The 19410-nt window shown below is 37.7% G+C and overlaps 1 protein-coding gene across 5 annotated transcripts in view; it reads right to left on the bottom strand.

The window, feature by feature from the left end:
- DPY19L2 (dpy-19 like 2) overlaps positions 1-19410 on the bottom strand; it is a 59889-nt gene that overhangs the window by 2481 nt on the left and 37998 nt on the right. For 3 of the 5 annotated variants that reach the window (XM_019726309.3, XM_074340993.2, XM_074340994.2), the window contains 5 exons: positions 15435-15459; positions 8687-8806; positions 7573-7747; positions 4692-4791; positions 3395-3520 (listed from right to left, as the gene is read on the bottom strand). In XM_019726309.3, the coding sequence (XP_019581868.3) occupies positions 3395-3520; positions 4692-4791; positions 7573-7747; positions 8687-8806; positions 15435-15459 (546 nt within the window). The remainder of the gene's footprint in view (positions 1-3394; positions 3521-4691; positions 4792-7572; positions 7748-8686; positions 8807-15434; positions 15460-19410) is intronic. The other 2 variants (XM_074340991.2, XM_074340992.2) reach the window with 1 other exon arrangement.

Below are 19410 nucleotides of genomic sequence, written 5' to 3'. Positions count from 1 at the left end.
TGTAGTGACTCTGGAATCTGTTTTGTTCTTCTCATGATTATGAGTTTGCTGTTTTTCTGATTGATAGTCAGTTAACTTGCCTGGCTCTCCAGTCATGGGCAGAAGCTGTCAGATTCCAGCGACTTCTCTTTTCGCCCTGGAATTTTCCTTGTGTATTTTATCAGACAGGCTTTGGGTGGGAGTAATACTCAAATTCAGAGGCCCATCTTCTCTGTATTTCCCTTGCTTCTGGGATTTTCCTCTAAATGTGTGTGCAAGTCGGGGAATGCATTTAGTCAAATGCACAGGAAATTCACAAATCTCAAGGACAGACATCCTGCCTTCCTTTCCACCTGGGAGGAGTAACTCCACCTCTTCCTGTCGATATTAACTGAAATCCCTCCCAAACTGGTTTCTTATGGATCCTATGTTCAAGTTCTGTGGGCCAGACACACTAATAAGTCCTTAGTTCAGCTTGTCCAAACCATAAAATCCAGTTAGCACTTTACATTATTTTCCTTATATGTCACAGCCTGAGGGCCTTTCAGCAAGGAATATGTAATATCTAACAGCGTGAAGAAAAGTAGAAGCAGCCAGGTTTGTAAAAATGAGCTGTTACCTAGTGCTCTCTGTCTAAGAGATGGCAAATACCTTGTATGCACCTATCTGGTTGTTACTACTGAGCATATGACAGGAATTACTAATCAGTAGCTATTTTTCAGTCTGAGCCCAGATATGTTTTCAGACGTGACCCACACTACTACCACCAATGAGAAGTGCCTTGAGAGATAATTTGCTACCCCTTCTCTAGACCTGATTCCTGGTGTTCTCAGGCTATTAGCTATAGTTCCAAAACATTTAAGTCCCAGAACTTTAGAAGAATTCTTCTTTGCATAAACCTTTGTGTATTTAGAGTAATATTTGATTGGGGTATCATTATATAAGTAAAACCACACAGATCTTAGTGTACAGTTGCATGAGTCCGGACAAAGGCATGTACCCTGCTAACAAACATGGCAATCAAAACGAGCACTGCCATCATTCTAGAAAAAAATAGTTCCAGTGTACCCTCGCACCCCTCACTCCGCCACAGCCAACCAACCACTGCTCTGATTCCTATTCCCACTGATCAGTTTTGCATGTTTTTAACTTCACAGAAATAGAATCATATGGTATGTACACGTTTGTGTTGGGCTTCTTTCACTCAGCGTGTTTTTGAGATTCACCCTTTTCCCCCCATATATCAGTAGTTTGTTCCTTTTTATTGCTGAGTAGTATCCTGTTATATTAACATACTGCAATTTGTTTATCCCTTCTTCTCTTGATAAGATATCTGGGTTGTTTCCAGCTTGAGTTATTGTGAGTAAAGCCGCTATTACATCCTTTGTGGACAGATGTTAATATCTCTTGTTTAGATTTCTAGGAATGGAACTGCTGAGTAAGAGTAGATACGAGTATATGCTTAAATTTTATAAAAAGCCTCCAAATACTTCTCCAAAGTGGTTATCATTTTCACTCCCATTAGCAACATAAGCCTGTATCCTCCAACATGTGGTATTTTAGATTTAAAAATGTTACGTGTCCGTGAGTATGTGTTATGGTATCCAATTGTGGTTTTAATTTGCATGTCCCTGAACACTGACGATATTGAGCATCTTTTTATGTATTGACTAGTCATTCACACATTTTCTTTGGTGATTTACGTCTGTCCAAGTCTGTTGCCCATTTTCAATTGTATTGTCATTTTATTATTAACCTGTAAAATTTCTTTATACAAACTATATGTGTAAGTCCTTTGTCAGATACATACTTTGCAAATATTGTCTCCCAGTCTGTGGTTTGCCTTTTCATTTTCTGAACATCTTTTGAGGAAAAGATTTCAATTTTGATGTATATAATGTACTTATTTTTTTATGGTTAGTGCTCTGTGTTTTAAGAAATCTTTATAATTTTAGTTTTTACATTTAGTTCTGCAATCCCTGTCAATTTTTGTGTATGTCATTGTATGGATCATGGTTCAATTTTGCTTCTATTCAGATATACAGTTACATCAAGCAACATTGTTGAAATGATCCCTTTTCCATTCAAGTAAAAACATGATTTTTAAAGTTTCCTTTGTTTTTTTTATTTAACCCATAAGTTATCCATAAATTTATTGTCTAATTTCAAAAAATGTATGGATTTACCACATGTCTTTTTATTATTGATTTCTAATTTAATGCTGTATGATTTCAAACCTTTAAACATTTTCAGACCATCTTTACAGCCCAATGTTCTCTCTTGCTGAGCATTTCATGTGCCCTTTAAATGACTGTGTATTCTCCCGCCTTCCCTGTAGCGTTCTATAAATGCCAGTTCGATCAGGTCATTTGATACCATTTGTTGTTCACATCCTGTATGCCTTTACTGACATTTTATCTACTTTTCTCAGTAGAAAAAGGAATGTTAATTAACATTTCCAACTATGACTGAAGATTTGCTTAATTTTTCTTTTAGTTCTGCATATGTTTACTTTGTGTACTTAGAAGCTCTGTTTAAATGCATACACATTTAGAATTGTCATGTATTTTTTGATAAATTAATCCTTTTGTCCTTATAAAATATCTATATCTGTGGTAGTATGACTTGTTTTGAAGTCTACTTTGTTTTATTAAATTTTAAATGAATATAATGTGCACATACATTAACATTATAAGGTTCCTGTTTTCTCCTTTCGCAAGATGCCATTTCTTCCTAGATATACTTGATATTAAAATTATATATAAAAATTAGCTACTAAAATTTCTGAACTTAGCTTTTCAACAATGTGTTATAGACTAATTCCTAATTATCCATAGAAGAAATGAAAAATGTTAATGCTAAAATTAATACAACTAAGGACCTTTTAAATCAAGGAGTCCAAAAAAGGCCTCAAGATATCAATTAAATATTATAGAATTTTACAATTTTCAGAGATTCAAAATTCAGAAATTTTACAATTGTAATTAGAAATGTTTTACTATGTGCTTTTGAGTTACAGTGAATCTTTTCTCATAAGTCTTATAAATCCAATGTAAATCAGCTGTAGGAGCAGAATGTTAATATCTCACTCTGCTGTACAGTCAAACCTATATTTCACACATCTAATAAAAATTATCATAAAAACTCAAAAAAAATGAAGAAAAAGGCTACATTTAAGATATTAAAATTTAAAAATCAGGAAACTAAAACACTATAATTTTTTGAAATTAGATTCTACTTAAATGTTATTATAATTTTACTTTTCTACATAAAATTATTTTAAATAAAATACCAGGGTAATATTTTAATGAAATATATTTAGAATAAAAATTCTTAAATAAGGGCTACTGTAATAAAGGAAAACAGTTGTAGTTTAAAAATACACCATATAATATAGCACAGGGCTCATACTCACTTAGTTCTTACAACACACCACGCCTCCTCTAAAATGTAATAATTCACATGTAACTCCAATAATTTATCTCTTACTTCTTTTGCAGATTTTCGACTATATACGGAATAAACTGTTTTTGTCCGGGCCCTTTAAATTAAAAAACAGGTTAGATTTTTTTTTACCATATGATAATAGAATGAACTAAAGAAATTTTGCTAGCAAATTAAAATCTCAACGCTCACTGGATGGTGCATTTATATATATGACCCCAAACAGCATGAATGAATTTTGGGATAGCAGTTTCCACAGTCCTACTTATATTTTGCACATGCTAAAACTTAATAGCAGTGTTAATTTTGCATGTAATGCTTGTTATTGTATAAGCCAGTTTAAAGTCTAGAGTTGGAAGCAGAATAATTATTCAAAATATGAAATTTGCTTTGCATAATTCATAAAATTAGTGTGCTGATGGAACACATCAGACAGAGGCTGCATATAATGAAAACATAAATTTCAGTAGATAATTTCACCTATAGAAGCTCTGCAAAGCATATGAGTTGAAGCTGACTGTAACAAATTGAGCACTCAGACACTGGCCCCAAGGGTAGCAGTCAGATAAAGTACTTTCACAATAAAGCTTGAGAAATGGATGTTCACCAAAGTATGGTACCTGATTTAGCCCTAAATGGGAGTGTTTATGAAACCTGGAACAAGTAACCACTAATGCATTTGACATTTCTTAGGATTTCAAGCATAGGGAATGCCCAACCTCCACAATCAGACATAAAACTTTAAATAATTTAAAAATTTACCCCTAACAATAGGCCAAAAATGCATTAAAAGGAAAAGATTACCCTGACAATTACTAGAATGATTAAAATGATTTTTTAAGTCAGTCACTTATGGAAAACAAAACTTTCTGACCTCAATGGAAACTAGTGTTGTAACTAGGTAGCAAAAGCACACCATGAATTTTTATAAAAGCATGTCATACAGCAAATTTCACGGCTTTTTCTCTGTTACAAAAAAGCTAATCAGTGGCCAGCAAAGTAAGATGGAGAATGGTTTGTTAAAACAAGCGGAGGGGCTTTTCAAGTCTAGAGCAGGGACTAGCAAACTATGGCCAGGGGCCAAACCCACTGCATCTCCTATTACGACGGAGGTGTTTTACTGGAGCAAACACACACGCATGCACGTATGCACATGCATGCACACACACGTGCACACAGGCTAGTCATAAATATGAGACACATTTTCCACTTTGAGAAAAATTGGCTTTTGCTTGTTTTCAGTTTCAGAGGTCTGGTAAGCGGCCAACCTCAGGTCTGCATCCTCGTAATGCGGGTGATTCACAATCGGGTGCAGGGTTGACAGCTTGACACTCGCCATTATAGGCATGGCACCCGCAAAAACAGCGTCTGAAAAAGATCATATTCCTTCATTACGTTTTAAAGAAAAGCAAAAGTTACTCTTCTGTAGTATTTGAACCCAAATTAAAACAAATGAAGTACAGTTAAATAATAACCATGGGCATCATTATTTTTCTTCACTCAGTATTTACTGACTGTCCACTGTAATAAGAGCCAACTTTTGTTACAAGCAATCTTAGTGCCAGGAACTGTGCTAATATTGTTAGGAGGATTACACAATTTAATGTGCACAACTTTGTAAGGTGGGTTCTATGGTATTCTTATTCTGTAGGTGAGGAAGCTGAGACCCAGCAAAGTTAAGTGACTTGCCCTCGACTACCCAGCTAGGAAGAATCACAGCCCTCCATCTTAGCACTTCACTACAGCTTCCTGCCATGGCAGCTCTGTGCAAAGAAACTACTGGAAAGACACCAAGAGACTGTTAGGCTAAAGGGCAAATCTCATGGTTCACTGTTTAGAATGACGTTCGTGAGTCATGAACTATACGTAGTCCTGAGGACTTGCCAGAGGAAAGCCTTGTTTTCTTCCCCTCAGCTTACATTTAAATATTCATAATTAAGATTTCTTAGTTTCTGTTTGACTTTGTATAATTTACACATTTCATTACTTTTTGTAGTAATGGTATGTATGAAAGCATTGCCTTCTGTATAACTAGAGATTCACCAAAATCCACTATCTGGCTTCAGCTGCAGTTTTGTCTTTTGGAAGATAAAAAGACCAAATGCTTAGCTCCTGGCACCTTTGTATAATAAATGACGATAAAATTAAGAAGGTTGTTATCCTTTCAAGTCGGCACAATAAAATCATCAATAAGAACAAGCACGTTATTTAGATCTACTATAAACAATTCAATGTTTACTTTCAAATATAACTAGGCATTCTAAATGTGACTGAATTAAAATCTCTTTATGTCTTAAATTTGGAAATATGTAAGTCAATCGAAGTAGAAATATGTATTTATTATTGCAAGGGTCAGGAATTAATAATGAAAAGCTCTTAAGCTAGAGCTGTGGTTCTCACCAGGGGTGATTTTGTTTCCTAGGTATATTGCCACCTTCTGGAGACATTTGTGGTGGAGGAGAGGTGCTACTGGTGTCTGGTGGGTAGAAGGAAGCGATGCTGCTAACTATTCTGCAATGCACAGGACAGCCCCCGATGTCACCAGTGACAATGCTGAGAAACCCTGGACTGGACGGACCTAAAGCACAGGACCAGGTTATCAGGAAGAAACTATGGAGGCCTGTCCAGACAAAGCTGGAACCACTGAGGAGAAACCATCACAGGCAGAGACGGGGAGAAATAGAAATACTCTCCACATTCTTCTTTCCTCTTGGCAGTAAAGAAAACATGAACATGACAGGAAAAAAATATTTTCCTATAAATACTGAAGCCTCTACTTAGCCTACTGTACGGATTAGAAAAAAGCACCTCTTGTGACTTCACAGAGCTTCACTAACACATGACTTGGTGAGTGGACCATAGGCTGGATTTCAGTTACCGCCATCCTCTCACCTGAGCACCTTTGTGCAGTGCACAAACTATACAACCCTACATGGTGGACCTGAATGTAAGCACCCATCCCACCCGTTCCACAGAATAAGCTTCATGCTGCTTCTAATAAACACGTGGCAACCATGAGAGAACTCAGAATACAGCGATGAAAAAGTCTTCTAAGAAAATCAAAGAAGAGGTGGAAAAAATGAGGTAGGAGTTTGTGAGCATTATCTTAGAAAATGGTAAGTTGCCAAACAGGCACTCTTTGCCGCGGACCCAAGACAAACACTGGAACAAACAAAAATACAAGATTTAAAAAGCAGGTATCTCAAAGCTTGTGAAGAAATAATTGTAACTGGGGCAGGGGAAGAGAGAGTAAAGGGTGTGCCTACTTTGTACTCCCACAGGGAAAAATTCAGTAGAGGATTAATTTAAAAAATCTGATTAAACTGGCCTGGAATTTCTAAGTGATGAGGCACTGTCACCTTTGAAAGCCACAGACACAATATCTGAGTTGAAGCTTATAAAAGTTTACCTTAATGATGCTAATTAGTAAAGCGGTGACTACGAAGTAAGAGATAAGAGGAAATTGAGTAAAGGAGTCACAGGATAAATTTAAATAGACCATACTAAAGAAGTTGTACCAGAGAAAATTATCAATATCAAAAATAGTCTTGGACAAGATTATAGATTACTTATAAAAAATACTGTAGAACATACATATTCTCTAGAAAGGCATTTAGAAATGAAATAAATATCTGTTTGAGGTGGTTTTGGAAAAAGATAGGAAGAAAAAAGGTCAGGTAAAAATAACATTTTTGAGTATTTAAAAGAGGGTGTATGCTCATCTCTTTTAAATGATTTAGTGAAGAAGATATCCAAGATTTTAACTCTTCTGCAAGTGACTGGTTTTGCAGAGGTGGAGCAGAAGGCACTGACTGAAGTCACAGATCTGTCACAAGGTTGATATTTTGTCATTAAAGACGTATTTCTTTGACTTGTAATTTTTTTAGGATTAAAATACGATAACAATCTCAGTTACAGCGTATAACTGAACACTTATTAATTCCCAATGTTAATGAAAATTCTTTTCGAGAGTTCCCCAAGGAGGAATTTAAAGAGGGCACACAATCAGTTTTTTGAAAAGGTTTGGTTTGGTGCACAATGCATTTAGCAGGCTCAGGATCTGTGAGAGTATAAATGACACTACGTGTGTGTGTGTTTTTAAACGTGTGATACAAAACCAGCCGCACACAGAACTAAACAGCTACATACCTGGCCTGGTGTTGTACTGGATCCACTGTATCAGCTCTTCCTGAGGCAAATTATTAAATTCTCCCATTATGCTCCATTGATTATGGAGGTTTGCACAACCTTGTAGCGACATTACTGTTAGAAGGCTGAAGATAACATTCTCAAAACGAACTCTGCAAAAAAGCCATCCAAAGAGCTGCAATGAAAGAAACCATTTATTTATAATTCTTATATGAAGAGTGCTATTGGGTCAATAATAAATTCTCACCTTGCTACTAAAACCACGGTGAGTTACCATTTGATACTGCCAAGTATACTAATAACATAAGAACTATCGTCTATTGTTTAAAAACAGCAAATATTTTGGAACTACAGAGTCCAGTTAAAAATGAAGCTTTCTTTCCTCTCGAAAGAATGAAGGAAGGAACACCGATCCTTCTAGTACTGATTCTAGTACTGCTTCACTAGTACTGATTCACTACCAGGAATTAAGATGAGCAAATCACAGTTTTGTGATATCCCAGAACTAAATCCTATAACATCTGGCTGCCTTTTATGGACATTTTGAATAACTAGGGACACCCTACTAATATGGACATGTACGTGCATTACGATATTCTAAGACAAGACTCCCATAATCAAAATGAAATAAAGTGTTTCTAGAAGGACCTTGGTCCCAAAATTCTAGCTACTTTGTCTAGTTCTTTTGCATATTAGCTACAGTAGTGGAACCCCAGAATTGACAACGTTTCCTAGGGATTCTCCGAGCCAAACAGGACAATACCAGAGCAATTACACTGCACCTACTCTAGTATTAAAATTAAAAGAACACCAGAGGGGAGTTTTGATGGGCCAAGAAACTTGCATAGACCTGCACTCCAAAAAAGACATTTGTGGATAGATACTAAGAGAGGAGAAAGGGAGCTTCATCACTTGTCACAGAAATATCATTTAAAGTCTAGGATTAATTTTCGAAGCTACTTGAAGTTGCTTTTCTTACTCTTATGAACTTAGTTTAAATCATCGAAGACAAAAACACTTATTTTTATGTTCTGAATTTCTCAGCCAAATCATGGTAACTACACTGCAGTTGCTACGGTCGTTAGGGTGTGGTTCTATAGGAATGAGCGCTTACCCGTCGGGAGCATATCAGAGAGGCCATCACACACATGTGAGGTGTCAGAAACAGCTTCAGCCGCATAATTAAAATGGCAAGAGCAGCAAATGCTCCCAACTGCAGGGTGTGGAAAACTAGCTAAAAACACAAAACAAAATGACATTTTCACTTTATATACTTTTAAATTAATATATGAAAGTATATTAAACCTCTTCTTACAGATTAGGACAAGGATCATAGTAATAAGTCTTAGTATTTATTCACTTATTCAATAAAGTTTTATTGAACGCCTACTATATGCCAGGTACTGCTCTGGGTGCTTCAGACTCATCAATGAACAAAACAACAGTGAGCGATTTCTGCTCTTGTGAAGCTTGTATTTCGGTGTATTTCTTAAAAGAGAGATAGAAAATGAATATACAAAGCAAAACCAAATCCATTACATAGTCTATTAGAAAGTGGTAAGTGCAGTGGGAGAGAAAACGGAGCAGGGAAAGGAGACTGGGGGTGCAGGGTGTGATGTGAGGCCACAGGTGAGAGGAGTGACAAGTGAGGGTGAGCCCCAGAGAAGACGGTGTTTGAGCAAGGACCCACCCAGGGTGAGGAAGTGAGCCACAGAGACAGACTTAAAGATGGGCCATGCTTCCCAAATTTGCGTGTCATTCAGTCAGCAACAAACATCACAGCAAAAACAAACCAGATTATTTGAAAAGTAGTAGAATTATATAAATATTGGTACTAATTAGCAGGATTTCCCATTTTGATTAAGATGGGGTTTCACTGAGCAAAGGTTTCAAACAAAACTTTTCTTACAGACATATTCATTAAAATATCAACCAACTCCTCACTAGAACAAGGAACAAAGAATTATTGCAACGAAAAGTAAGTGGCAACCAAATATTCATGTTTTAACATTCAAACAAATTAAATGTGAAAGATAATATGGTATATAAAATTGAAAAATATTAAATTAATAGTGAATGTTAGAAAGGATGCCACGAAACACACACTGAAAAGCTGGCTGGTACATTTCTGTAATTACTCTAGAAAAGAGCCAACCCCTTTTACTTAAATTTCTACAAAGATGATTACTGAAGTGAATTTTCAGTAGCAAAAATAGAAACAACCTAAGTGACCAATATGGAGGAATAAGTAACTAAATTAATGCCTTTCCTTATGTATACAGCCATTACAAGATTACATATCAGCAGATTATTTGTGTGGAAAAGTGTTCAGAGTATAAGACACGGTACATACAGAATATTAATTGTGAAAACTACACACACACACACACACACACACGTTCATATGCACCAGGTGGGGCTGTAAAAAATATATACCTAAAAAGTTAACAGAGGTTATTTCTGAATGGTTATTTTTCTGCAGTTTCCAAAAATTGTAAACGCGTCATTTTTATAAGCAGAAATATATAATTTCTATTTGAAACAATACCAAAACTGTACCCAAAGTTGTTTCTTTTCCTGTTTTAAGATATTAAAAATGGAATTTGTTACTTAATTTTTCCTATTTCTGGGACCCAAAGTTGGAATGTGGAGCATTTATTTCAAAATCAATCCTTCATTTTTTTTCTTTAGTAAAACTCATCTTTGGGCAAAATCAGGGGCATGACGTGGAGAGGCCAAAAGACACCAACACACTTCAGACCCAAATAGGCCCTTTAGTTGAGGACCACAACATCACAGGTGGGTCGATCACACAGGCCACCTACTTTCGTCGTCTCCCCAGAACAGGGATCCCGTCTATAAATCTACCTAAGACTGGACACACACTATTTCCTCCATAGGAGCACGCCGTGATGATGCCTACTGTTGACGACCGACAGTTGCAAACACAAGCAAAGCTTTTCTGAAACGGAACCAATGTTTCCTTGTAACTTCCACACCTGTGGAACTGCACAAAATTAGTGTGAACGCATTTGGACATGACAGTCCTGTATTTTTTAAATACTATAATTATGACTTTACACTACCCCAACCTACACCCTTAGAAAACTTTCTATTTTTAGGCTAAATATTTAGAAAACTTCGGTCATTTTAGTTCTGTGTTGTCACAATTCTGACTGCCTTACTCTGGACATGGTAATGGATTGTTCATGCTTTTCCTAAAACGTGGCTTCTAGAAATGGACTATAATAGATATGGTTTAATAAATACAAGTACCTATCTGACTTCTCCCAATATTCCTTCCTGTGGTTATTTTGAGCCACAGGACGACATTCTCATTTCTCTCCTTATTCCTGTCACCTCTACCTTAGCAACAACTTCTCACAACACCAATATTAAATCCATAGTAGTAATCCTTGAATTTCCTCTATCACTTAAAAGCTGAAAAAAGATTCTGTTTTCACGTGGACACTGGAAAGAGCCTCACTGTTTCCTTCCCTTCCTTGCATGATGTTTTCTTGCAGCTGGTGACATAGAAGAGCTGTCGCGAGTGGCACCACTTGTGTTTGTTTTCTATTCTCGTGGAAACGCTCCTAAGCATCCTGCACTCACATGGTGCTCTCTTGCCGCAGCCATTTGATCTCCCATTCTATCAAACAGCTTTCTTTTCCAAAAATCACTACCATGTACACTATTGTTAATTTGCTAGTACCTCTTTCCACATAAAAATCACTAGAAAAATCTCCACAATATTTTTTAGTGACAGGAAGCAAAAAAGGAACAGACTTCAGGACACCATTCAGTATCCACCTTTGGGATACGTGAGCCCCACCGGGTAAAGTGTGAAGGAGCGGCGACCGTGCAGAGAGAAAACAAGGACTAAGTGTCTAAGGCCAGCCCAAATGGTGGGCTGCTCTTGTCCAAACCACCTCCCACCCACGACGTGTGCCTTGGATGCCTTGAGAACGTGCTGAACAGCCAGCCTCCGCAGGCAGAGGCCACCGGGGGCAGCACAGCAGTCGGAGCCTCCAGAAGGCAGGCACTACCTGTACAAGTGGGCATTCTTCACACAGTGCTTACCTGACACTCAGCATCACTGTGAGCACTTTACGTATCACTCATTTAACCCCACAGCAACCATAGGAGATCATTACTGTGATTATTACTATGACCAATGTTGCTGTTCTCGTCCCTAGACGATGTGCAGTAACTCAGCCAGGATCACACAGGAAGTGGCAGAACGAGGAGCTGAGTCCAGCTCCCGCGTCCGTGCCTTTATCCACTAGCGCTTGCCTCCTCTCCAAACAATACACTATTCAACAACACGGTTCTATTGGTCTGTGAACACAGAGGTGTACAGACCCCCAACAGAAATCACTTCCGTTTCTCAAAAGCAGTAACTCTTCCCCCAAATTCTGTATCGCTTCACTCCTTCCGTAGAATGCCTCCATATTGGTTCTGGTGCTTTCACTGTGCCACAGAAATCCTTCTGACTGTAAGTAATAATAGTAACTTTTAAAAGAACCTCCACAAACCACCATTTCTAATAGAAAACACAAACTCAACCGACTTAAAATATAAAAGGTCAAATACAAACTGATCCAATGATATAATAAACTACAGGGATTGGGACACAAGGGAAGGCTGGTGCAGGACTGTCCTGGACGAAGCGAGGTACCAGTGGTACAAACACCCTCAGCGTTCTCTCCCCCCAGCCTACCTCACACTAGTTCCTCACAGGTACTGTGACATTCTGGCAATAAAGATTGTGCCGAACTCTTTTCCTCTTCTTTTTCTTTCCCGTCAATTACTAGATACTCCCCTTCACTAATTCCTAAGCCCACAAAAATGGTTAAAAGAAACTAATTTGATGGAATAAATAAAACACATTAAATTATGAGGAAAAAAATCACAACAGAGTCCTTTAATCTCACAAACTTTAATAATCAATGTCATGACAGTAGGGCTTTATTAGTGAGTGTGAGGGATACATATTATCCCTGACTCTGGAGGGCTGGCACAAAGCAAGGAACTTAGAACTCACTCCCAGGTGACAAAAGTATCCTAAAGAATCCTGCCCTAATGCCAAAACAAGCTGGCATGTATAACCTCTTGTTATCACATCGCACTCAGAGCGAGTCCACCCCTGTACCACCCCCAGAGCTTCTGCAGTCCACGCCCTCTCGGCCCTAGGATGGAAACAGTCCCTGTCTCCCAAACCACAAAAGCAGGAATTTCTCACGTGTGAGTCACAAGTTGGAGTGGGATGGGGAGCCAGCCAGACAGAAGACTTCACACTAGAACTGCAGAGAAATCGATCATTTCCTTCCATAAGAGCTACTATTTTTCAGAAGCTTAAATCTCTAATCTGCCTATACATCAGGAGCTTAGCATACTCTCTTTAGTTTGAAAAGATAAAGAGATTTGCCATCACTGTCCTCTTAGTCTGCTTGACTTCTGATTGCCTTTTAAAAAACCATCATCTTAAAAATAGATCTACCATAGGACCCAGTAATTCCCCTTTTGGATATTTATCTGAAGAAAATAAAAACACTAATTTGAAAAGATATATGCACCCCTATGTTCACTGCAGCACTATTTACACCCTTAACCAGCTCAAGATAATTTTGTCCTTACAATAGCCAAGATATGGGAGCAACTTAAGTGTTCATCATAGATGATTGGATAAAGTGTGGTACACGAACATATAATGGGATTTACGCAGTAACAAAAAAGATTGAAATCTTGCCATTTGTGACAACATGGATGGGCCTAGAGAGTACTATGCTAAGTGAAATAAGTCTGACAGAGAAAGACAAATGCCATGTAATTTCACTTATACGTGGAATCTAAAGAAATAAAACAAGTGAACAAACAAAACAAAAACAGACTCATAGAAACAGAGGCCAAATGGATGGTTGTTAGAGGGAAGGGGAGGAGGAGGATGAAAAAGGTGAAGAGGAACATAGTCAATGATATTGTAGTAAGTTTGCACGGTGACTGATGAGCACTCGAGTTAGTGGGGTGATCACGTTGTAAGGCATACCCTGTTGAATCACTATATTGTACACCTGAAACTAATGTAACTAATACAATATCGTATACCAACTATACTTAAATAAAAACAAAAATAAAGAAACATAGTCTTTATTGTCAACGGACCTAAAATAGCTAAAACTCAGATCTGACCAGACCATCTCCCGTTTAACGACGTCCAGAATGAAGTCCAGCCTCTTTGCATCCAAGACCACCACAGTCTGACGCTTGCCTGCTTTTCCTGTCACGTGTTTTGCTGCTTGCTGCCTGTTTTACGCCTCAGTAACAGTGACTGGCCTCAGCTCTGAACATAACTTATCGCCTTATGTCATCTTTGCCCATGCACATCCTCTGACCTTGGTAAACTCCTCTAAAGTCGTTTTAAAAAAATATTTCCTCAACTAACCCATCCCCTAAGCTGGTCCCTTTCGCTTTGTGACCTTAGGCAAATTACTTAACCTCTCTAAGCCACAAGGTTTTTCATCTGTGAAATATAAATAATTGACCTAACTGGGTAGTTGTGAGAATGCAATGATGAATATATGTAAAAGGGTTACAAAAAATACCCTGTAAATAGGAAGCAGTAAGTGCCAACGCTTACTTTGAGAGCCCTGGAAATAGACTGCTTGGGTTCAAATGCAAGCTTTACCACGAATTAGCTGTGAGATGTTACGAAGGGACTTAATTGCTCTAGGTGCCTACTTCTTGGCAGAGACCCCTTTGCTCGTCTTCCTGGGCACAAGCTAGACTCAGTTTCCCAGCCTGCCTATAGTCACCCGTGGCCCTGTGCCGCGTTCTGCCGTGGGCAGGAAGGGACCTGCACCCTCCCCGGGCCCAGCCCTTACAGAGCCTCCAGGGCACCATCTTCACGTTCTCCCTCCTTTGTGGGAGGCTGAGGCAGACAAGCACATCAACTCTGGAGGCCACGTGCGGAAGGAGGCAGGGCCACACGTACAGGGAGTCTGGTCTCACCTCGCGGCTTGTTGGAGCGCCACCTGCTAATCAGGGAGTCCTGCTTTTAACTTTATGTGAGCAAAGAATTAAACTTCTACTACGTCAAGTCGTTGAAATGTGAGTGTTTACTTACCTCTGTGACAGGTACTATCACCTAATTAGCGTAACTGTCTTATTTGCCAAATGGGAATACTATTGATATGAGACTTGAACAGCACAGTACCTGGCACATAGTAACTATTCAGAAAATATTAGTTATCATTACAAGCTATTCCCACTAAGTTCAAATGTAGTTGCCCTCTCTTTTGAATAAGACCTTAAGATGTAGCGATCTATTACTTAGGACACCGTATTTCCAGCCACGTTGTTATTTTCCTTTATATACCCCCAAATAATTCAGCACCATGGACAATGCTGCCTTCCTTGCTTCGTATCCCCATTGACAATTTAAGCGTACCTGAGGGCAGGAACACCGCTTACCATCTTTTGTGTCCTGTAACACAGCTAAGCTTGTTAACTGACTGGCCACCAGTCACGGGGCCTCACGCACCTGACCTGAGGGGCTGCGGCTTATGAGCTTAGTGAGCTAGAAATGGACTGTAATTGTGAAATGAAGGAAAGAACGCATGAATGAAGGTAATTTAATTTAATTATGCTCCCTAGTAATAAATCAGCCTTCTGGCTGTCAAATCCTTACTACTGTTCACAACAGAGCAGAGTAAACTGTGAACAAGCTCTGCAGAAATGGACCGCCATGGCTGACCCACTCCAGAACTGCCGACGGGGCTCAGCAGCAAGTTATACCTTTGTGAATTATCCTTAAATTAGAAGTTAGTGTACAAATCTCGCAGAGATTAAGATGAGAGCTTTACCTCACCATGTTCAAGGAGCTGTTTTCTGGAATAAATAAATAAATAATCCCTGTTTAATAAATGTCCATTATAATACGATCACATAAAAACAAACTTTATTTCTTCTTAGATTTTAAAATTTTAATTCTCTCTAAACTACTCAGGACCATAAATAAAAATACTAGGTGATATCATTAAAAATTATAGCAATTTAAAAGTCATTTATAGTCATCCCACTTAAGATGTATAAAAAAGCTGTTTTGGATTAAGATAAAATAGGTTTCACTGATTCCTGGAGACTGTACCTCTGAAAAAAATAAATGAATAAAACAATCTATTATTCAGCCATGTACAGTATATATAATACTTTAAAAAGCACTGCTGGACTTTTGAGTTGTTTTCATTTTTCACAATTATAAATAACGTCCTTATACATAAAACTGTCAGCATCTCTGAGTATTTCCTCAGGATAAATTTCTAGAAGAAAAGTTACTGGGTAAAACACACAAATATTTTAGTTCCAGAAAAACTAACAAATTTACTACATTTTTATGGCACATTTACTGTGTTCTAGGTACTGTGCAGTGAACACAGAGTGAATATTATTGATACCATTTTTCTCCTCACAGAGTTTATATTAGGTTCACGTAAGAGTATAAGACTGCCTATTTTAATGTCCCATTGAAAAAACTAAATACTTCAGTTTTTTAGACAAAAGCTTTACAGGATGCAGAGGCCTTCTAACATCGATTTGGGGGTTGGAAAGATAAGTAAGATAGTAAGAAGTTCAAGGACACACACAGATCTAGATTTAAAAACAAAACAAAAACAAAAACAAGGGTAGTCAGGGGAAGGCCTCTCCAGCCAGTAGTGAAATCACCAAATTACTTTGTCTCCTTCACAGTTCTTTCCTGACTTACAGAGTCAAGGTTGGGGGGAGGGGTGGATGGGTTCTCACTGGTCCTGAAATCTGCCAGTCACAACAGAATTCTGTAGTAAGTTGTTGCATGCAAGAGAGAGGCCTAGTAGGTAATTATGATATTATAACTATGAATTATAATTATTCATAATTGTAATTATGAATCAGCTGGACCCTAACAATAACTACTGATACAAATAAATCTAGTAGCTAATTTAAAATACGAATATACAACTGAATCATGAGGCACAAATAGAATGAAAGAGAAAGACAAGATGAATAAGCAAATGAACTGACCTCTTAGGAAACAGAGTTAATGCAAGAAATAAGAGAGAATTAAATGAAAATTCCAATTACTATCTTCAGAGTAGTTTAAGAGGATATTGCATACATACAATTATTACAAGCTGTCAGAAGTTCCAAGAACTTTACATGCATTAATTTTTCTAATACATAGAGTAACTCTGTGAGGTTAAGGTCATTATTTCCATTTTAGGGAAACTGGGGCACAGAGGGATTACATGACTTGCCCACACTGATAAGTAAAGATATACCATACTACTGGATTGGAAAGTCAATTATAGAAAGATTCAATTCTCTTTGAATTAATCTAAAGCTATTCAATAGCCTCTGGTGGGTGCCTGGGGGATTCTAGACACATTTATTTCAAAGTTTACCTGTAAAAGAAAATGCGAAAAACAATAACAATAAAGAAGAAATTGTGTTGTTCTGACTCTGAAACAAGCACACAGTTCAATACAAGAGAGAATTTAAAACAGAATCAAGTACATTCGAGAATTTATTAGCATGTGATTAAAACTGATATTCCAAATGACTGGAGAAAAGATAGATTACCCAGAATTGTGTTGGGACAATACCTCACTTGAGGGGGAAAACGTAGATCCCTATATTTCAACACTACAAAATGAATGCAAGATTGATTAATGATCTACATGTAAAAAATCATGGAGAATGTCAGCAAGACAGTGGAGTAAGAGAGAGCAGCCTTGGTCCCTTCAAAAAGAAACAACAACTAGACGGCCATCCACAAAGGAGAACTGTTCAGAAGGGCTTAAGAGTGAAATTATGAACCTATAGCAACACAGTGGAGCAAAAAATGGAGAAGAGCTGCACAGAAAGAATCACTATGGAGATCAGCTCAGCTGACATTGGAGACAGCTAGAAACAAAGAGGGGCAAGAGCCATGGGTTTCAGCCATGGGTTTCAGCCACAGTGGTCCCCAGAGGCCTGCTCTGTGAGGACCCCAGTAGCTTTTGTCAGTGGAGACCTCAATGGCCCCCACAACAGCCACGGACTCCCTGCAGCTTTCACAGCAGAGGAGCCCACAGTGTTTGTTGGCACCGATCCCAGTGGCCTGCTGTGCAGAAGGCACTGGCTGGCACTTTTTTCCACTGAGATAACCAACAGTCATTGCTGCTGCAGATCCCCAGAGGAAGAGGTGGCTCTATCAAGTCAAGACTAAAAGAAACATGAAAACTCAAGAAAATATATGCAACCAAAGCAATGCAGTAATTTTCCAGCAACTGACCCAATAGAAATGAAGGTCTATGAATTTCTAGACAAAAAAAATTATGAAAGAAATTATGGGGAAATATTTTGATGATTTTTGATGTGGGGAAGTGTTTCCAAGCAACAAATGAACACAGAAAATATATAGTTGCGACTGTATAAAAATTTTAAATTTCCATAAAGCAAAGATCATTGATAAACTATAAACTGATATCCTGGAAGAAACTACGCTGTACATATAATAAACAAAAGATTATTATCTGTAACATATCAATTTTCAAATGGTCAAGAAGCAATATAAATAGAGGACATATGGAAAGTCATAAAAGCTCCCTGGTAAAGACTTATGAGTTACTTTCCTTCAACCTATCAGATAGGAAAAGCACATGTGACAACAATGGCGTTCACAAGATGCAGGGAAATGGGCATTCGCCACTCTCATCACTGTAAGTTCTCAGTATTGATCAAATTATAAAATATTCATACCTTATGATCCACCCATTTCAAATATTCTAAATACTAAAAGAGTATCCAAAGATACATGTACGAAGATGTCCATTACTCATAGCAATGGATGTTACAACAGAAAGATAAATATAATCTAAATGTCTACTGATGTGGGAATGAATGGCTGAGTACGTGCTAGTCATTCATGATGAACCCTAAGATGTGAGACCATCACAAAGTTTGACAAAGATCTAGGCAGAGGCCCAAGACACACCGCTAAACCAAAATAAGAAGTGACAGAATAATAATACTATGATTCCATTTTTAAAAATACTGTGTTTTTATATGCGTTTTGTAGAGTGATACATAGAAAGCCTTTACAGTCAGCACCAATGAATATAGGAGCACATCTAAGAGAGGGGAACATTCTCTTTTCTTGATCTACTATTTTGTCTGAATACATTATAATGAGGTACTATTTTTGTGATTTAAAGGGCCGCCCTGATGCCCCCCACACACACACACACACAGGGCTGTCACTTTTGGATATTATTTCATCACTAAGAAAGATCTCCTTATTTGAGTATCTTCCACCCATTGACCTCTTCCACATAACACCCTCTCAAATATCTGAGGACAGCTTCCATGTACTACTCAAGATTCTATTTCCCATTTAAATATCCCAGGTCCCTTCATGCATTCTTTATAGTTTTCAGGGCTCTATAACTCTTTTTAGAATGTCAAGAGCTCCATCTGAACAGAACAAAGTGGAGTGGGTCTATCAACTCTTTGGTTTGGGAACTATTTCAACAAATAAGATTCTACCATTTCAACAATATCATCCATAAAATATAAGCATGGGGTGTGGGGTTCATGGAAACTCTCTGAACTATCTTCACAATTTTTCTGTAAATCTAAACCTGTCCTAAAAATATATTTCCTTAAACACAACAAATTTAATAACATAGCTACACATATAAAATGTATTCTGAGTCAACATTTTTCTCAGAAGAAAGTTTTCTTTACAATTTACTTCTCATGTCCTGTAGCAGTGTGTGATTTATGTTGCATTTTTCTTGCGTATGTTTATGCCATAATCTT

This window comes from Rhinolophus sinicus, chromosome 4 (assembly GCF_057876585.1).
Source record: "Rhinolophus sinicus isolate RSI-liver-muscle chromosome 4, RSI-T2T, whole genome shotgun sequence".
NCBI classification, from domain to species: Eukaryota; Metazoa; Chordata; class Mammalia; order Chiroptera; family Rhinolophidae; genus Rhinolophus; species Rhinolophus sinicus.
The sequence above is the reverse complement of the archived record's forward strand: the minus strand, read 5'-3'. Positions and strand labels throughout refer to the sequence as shown.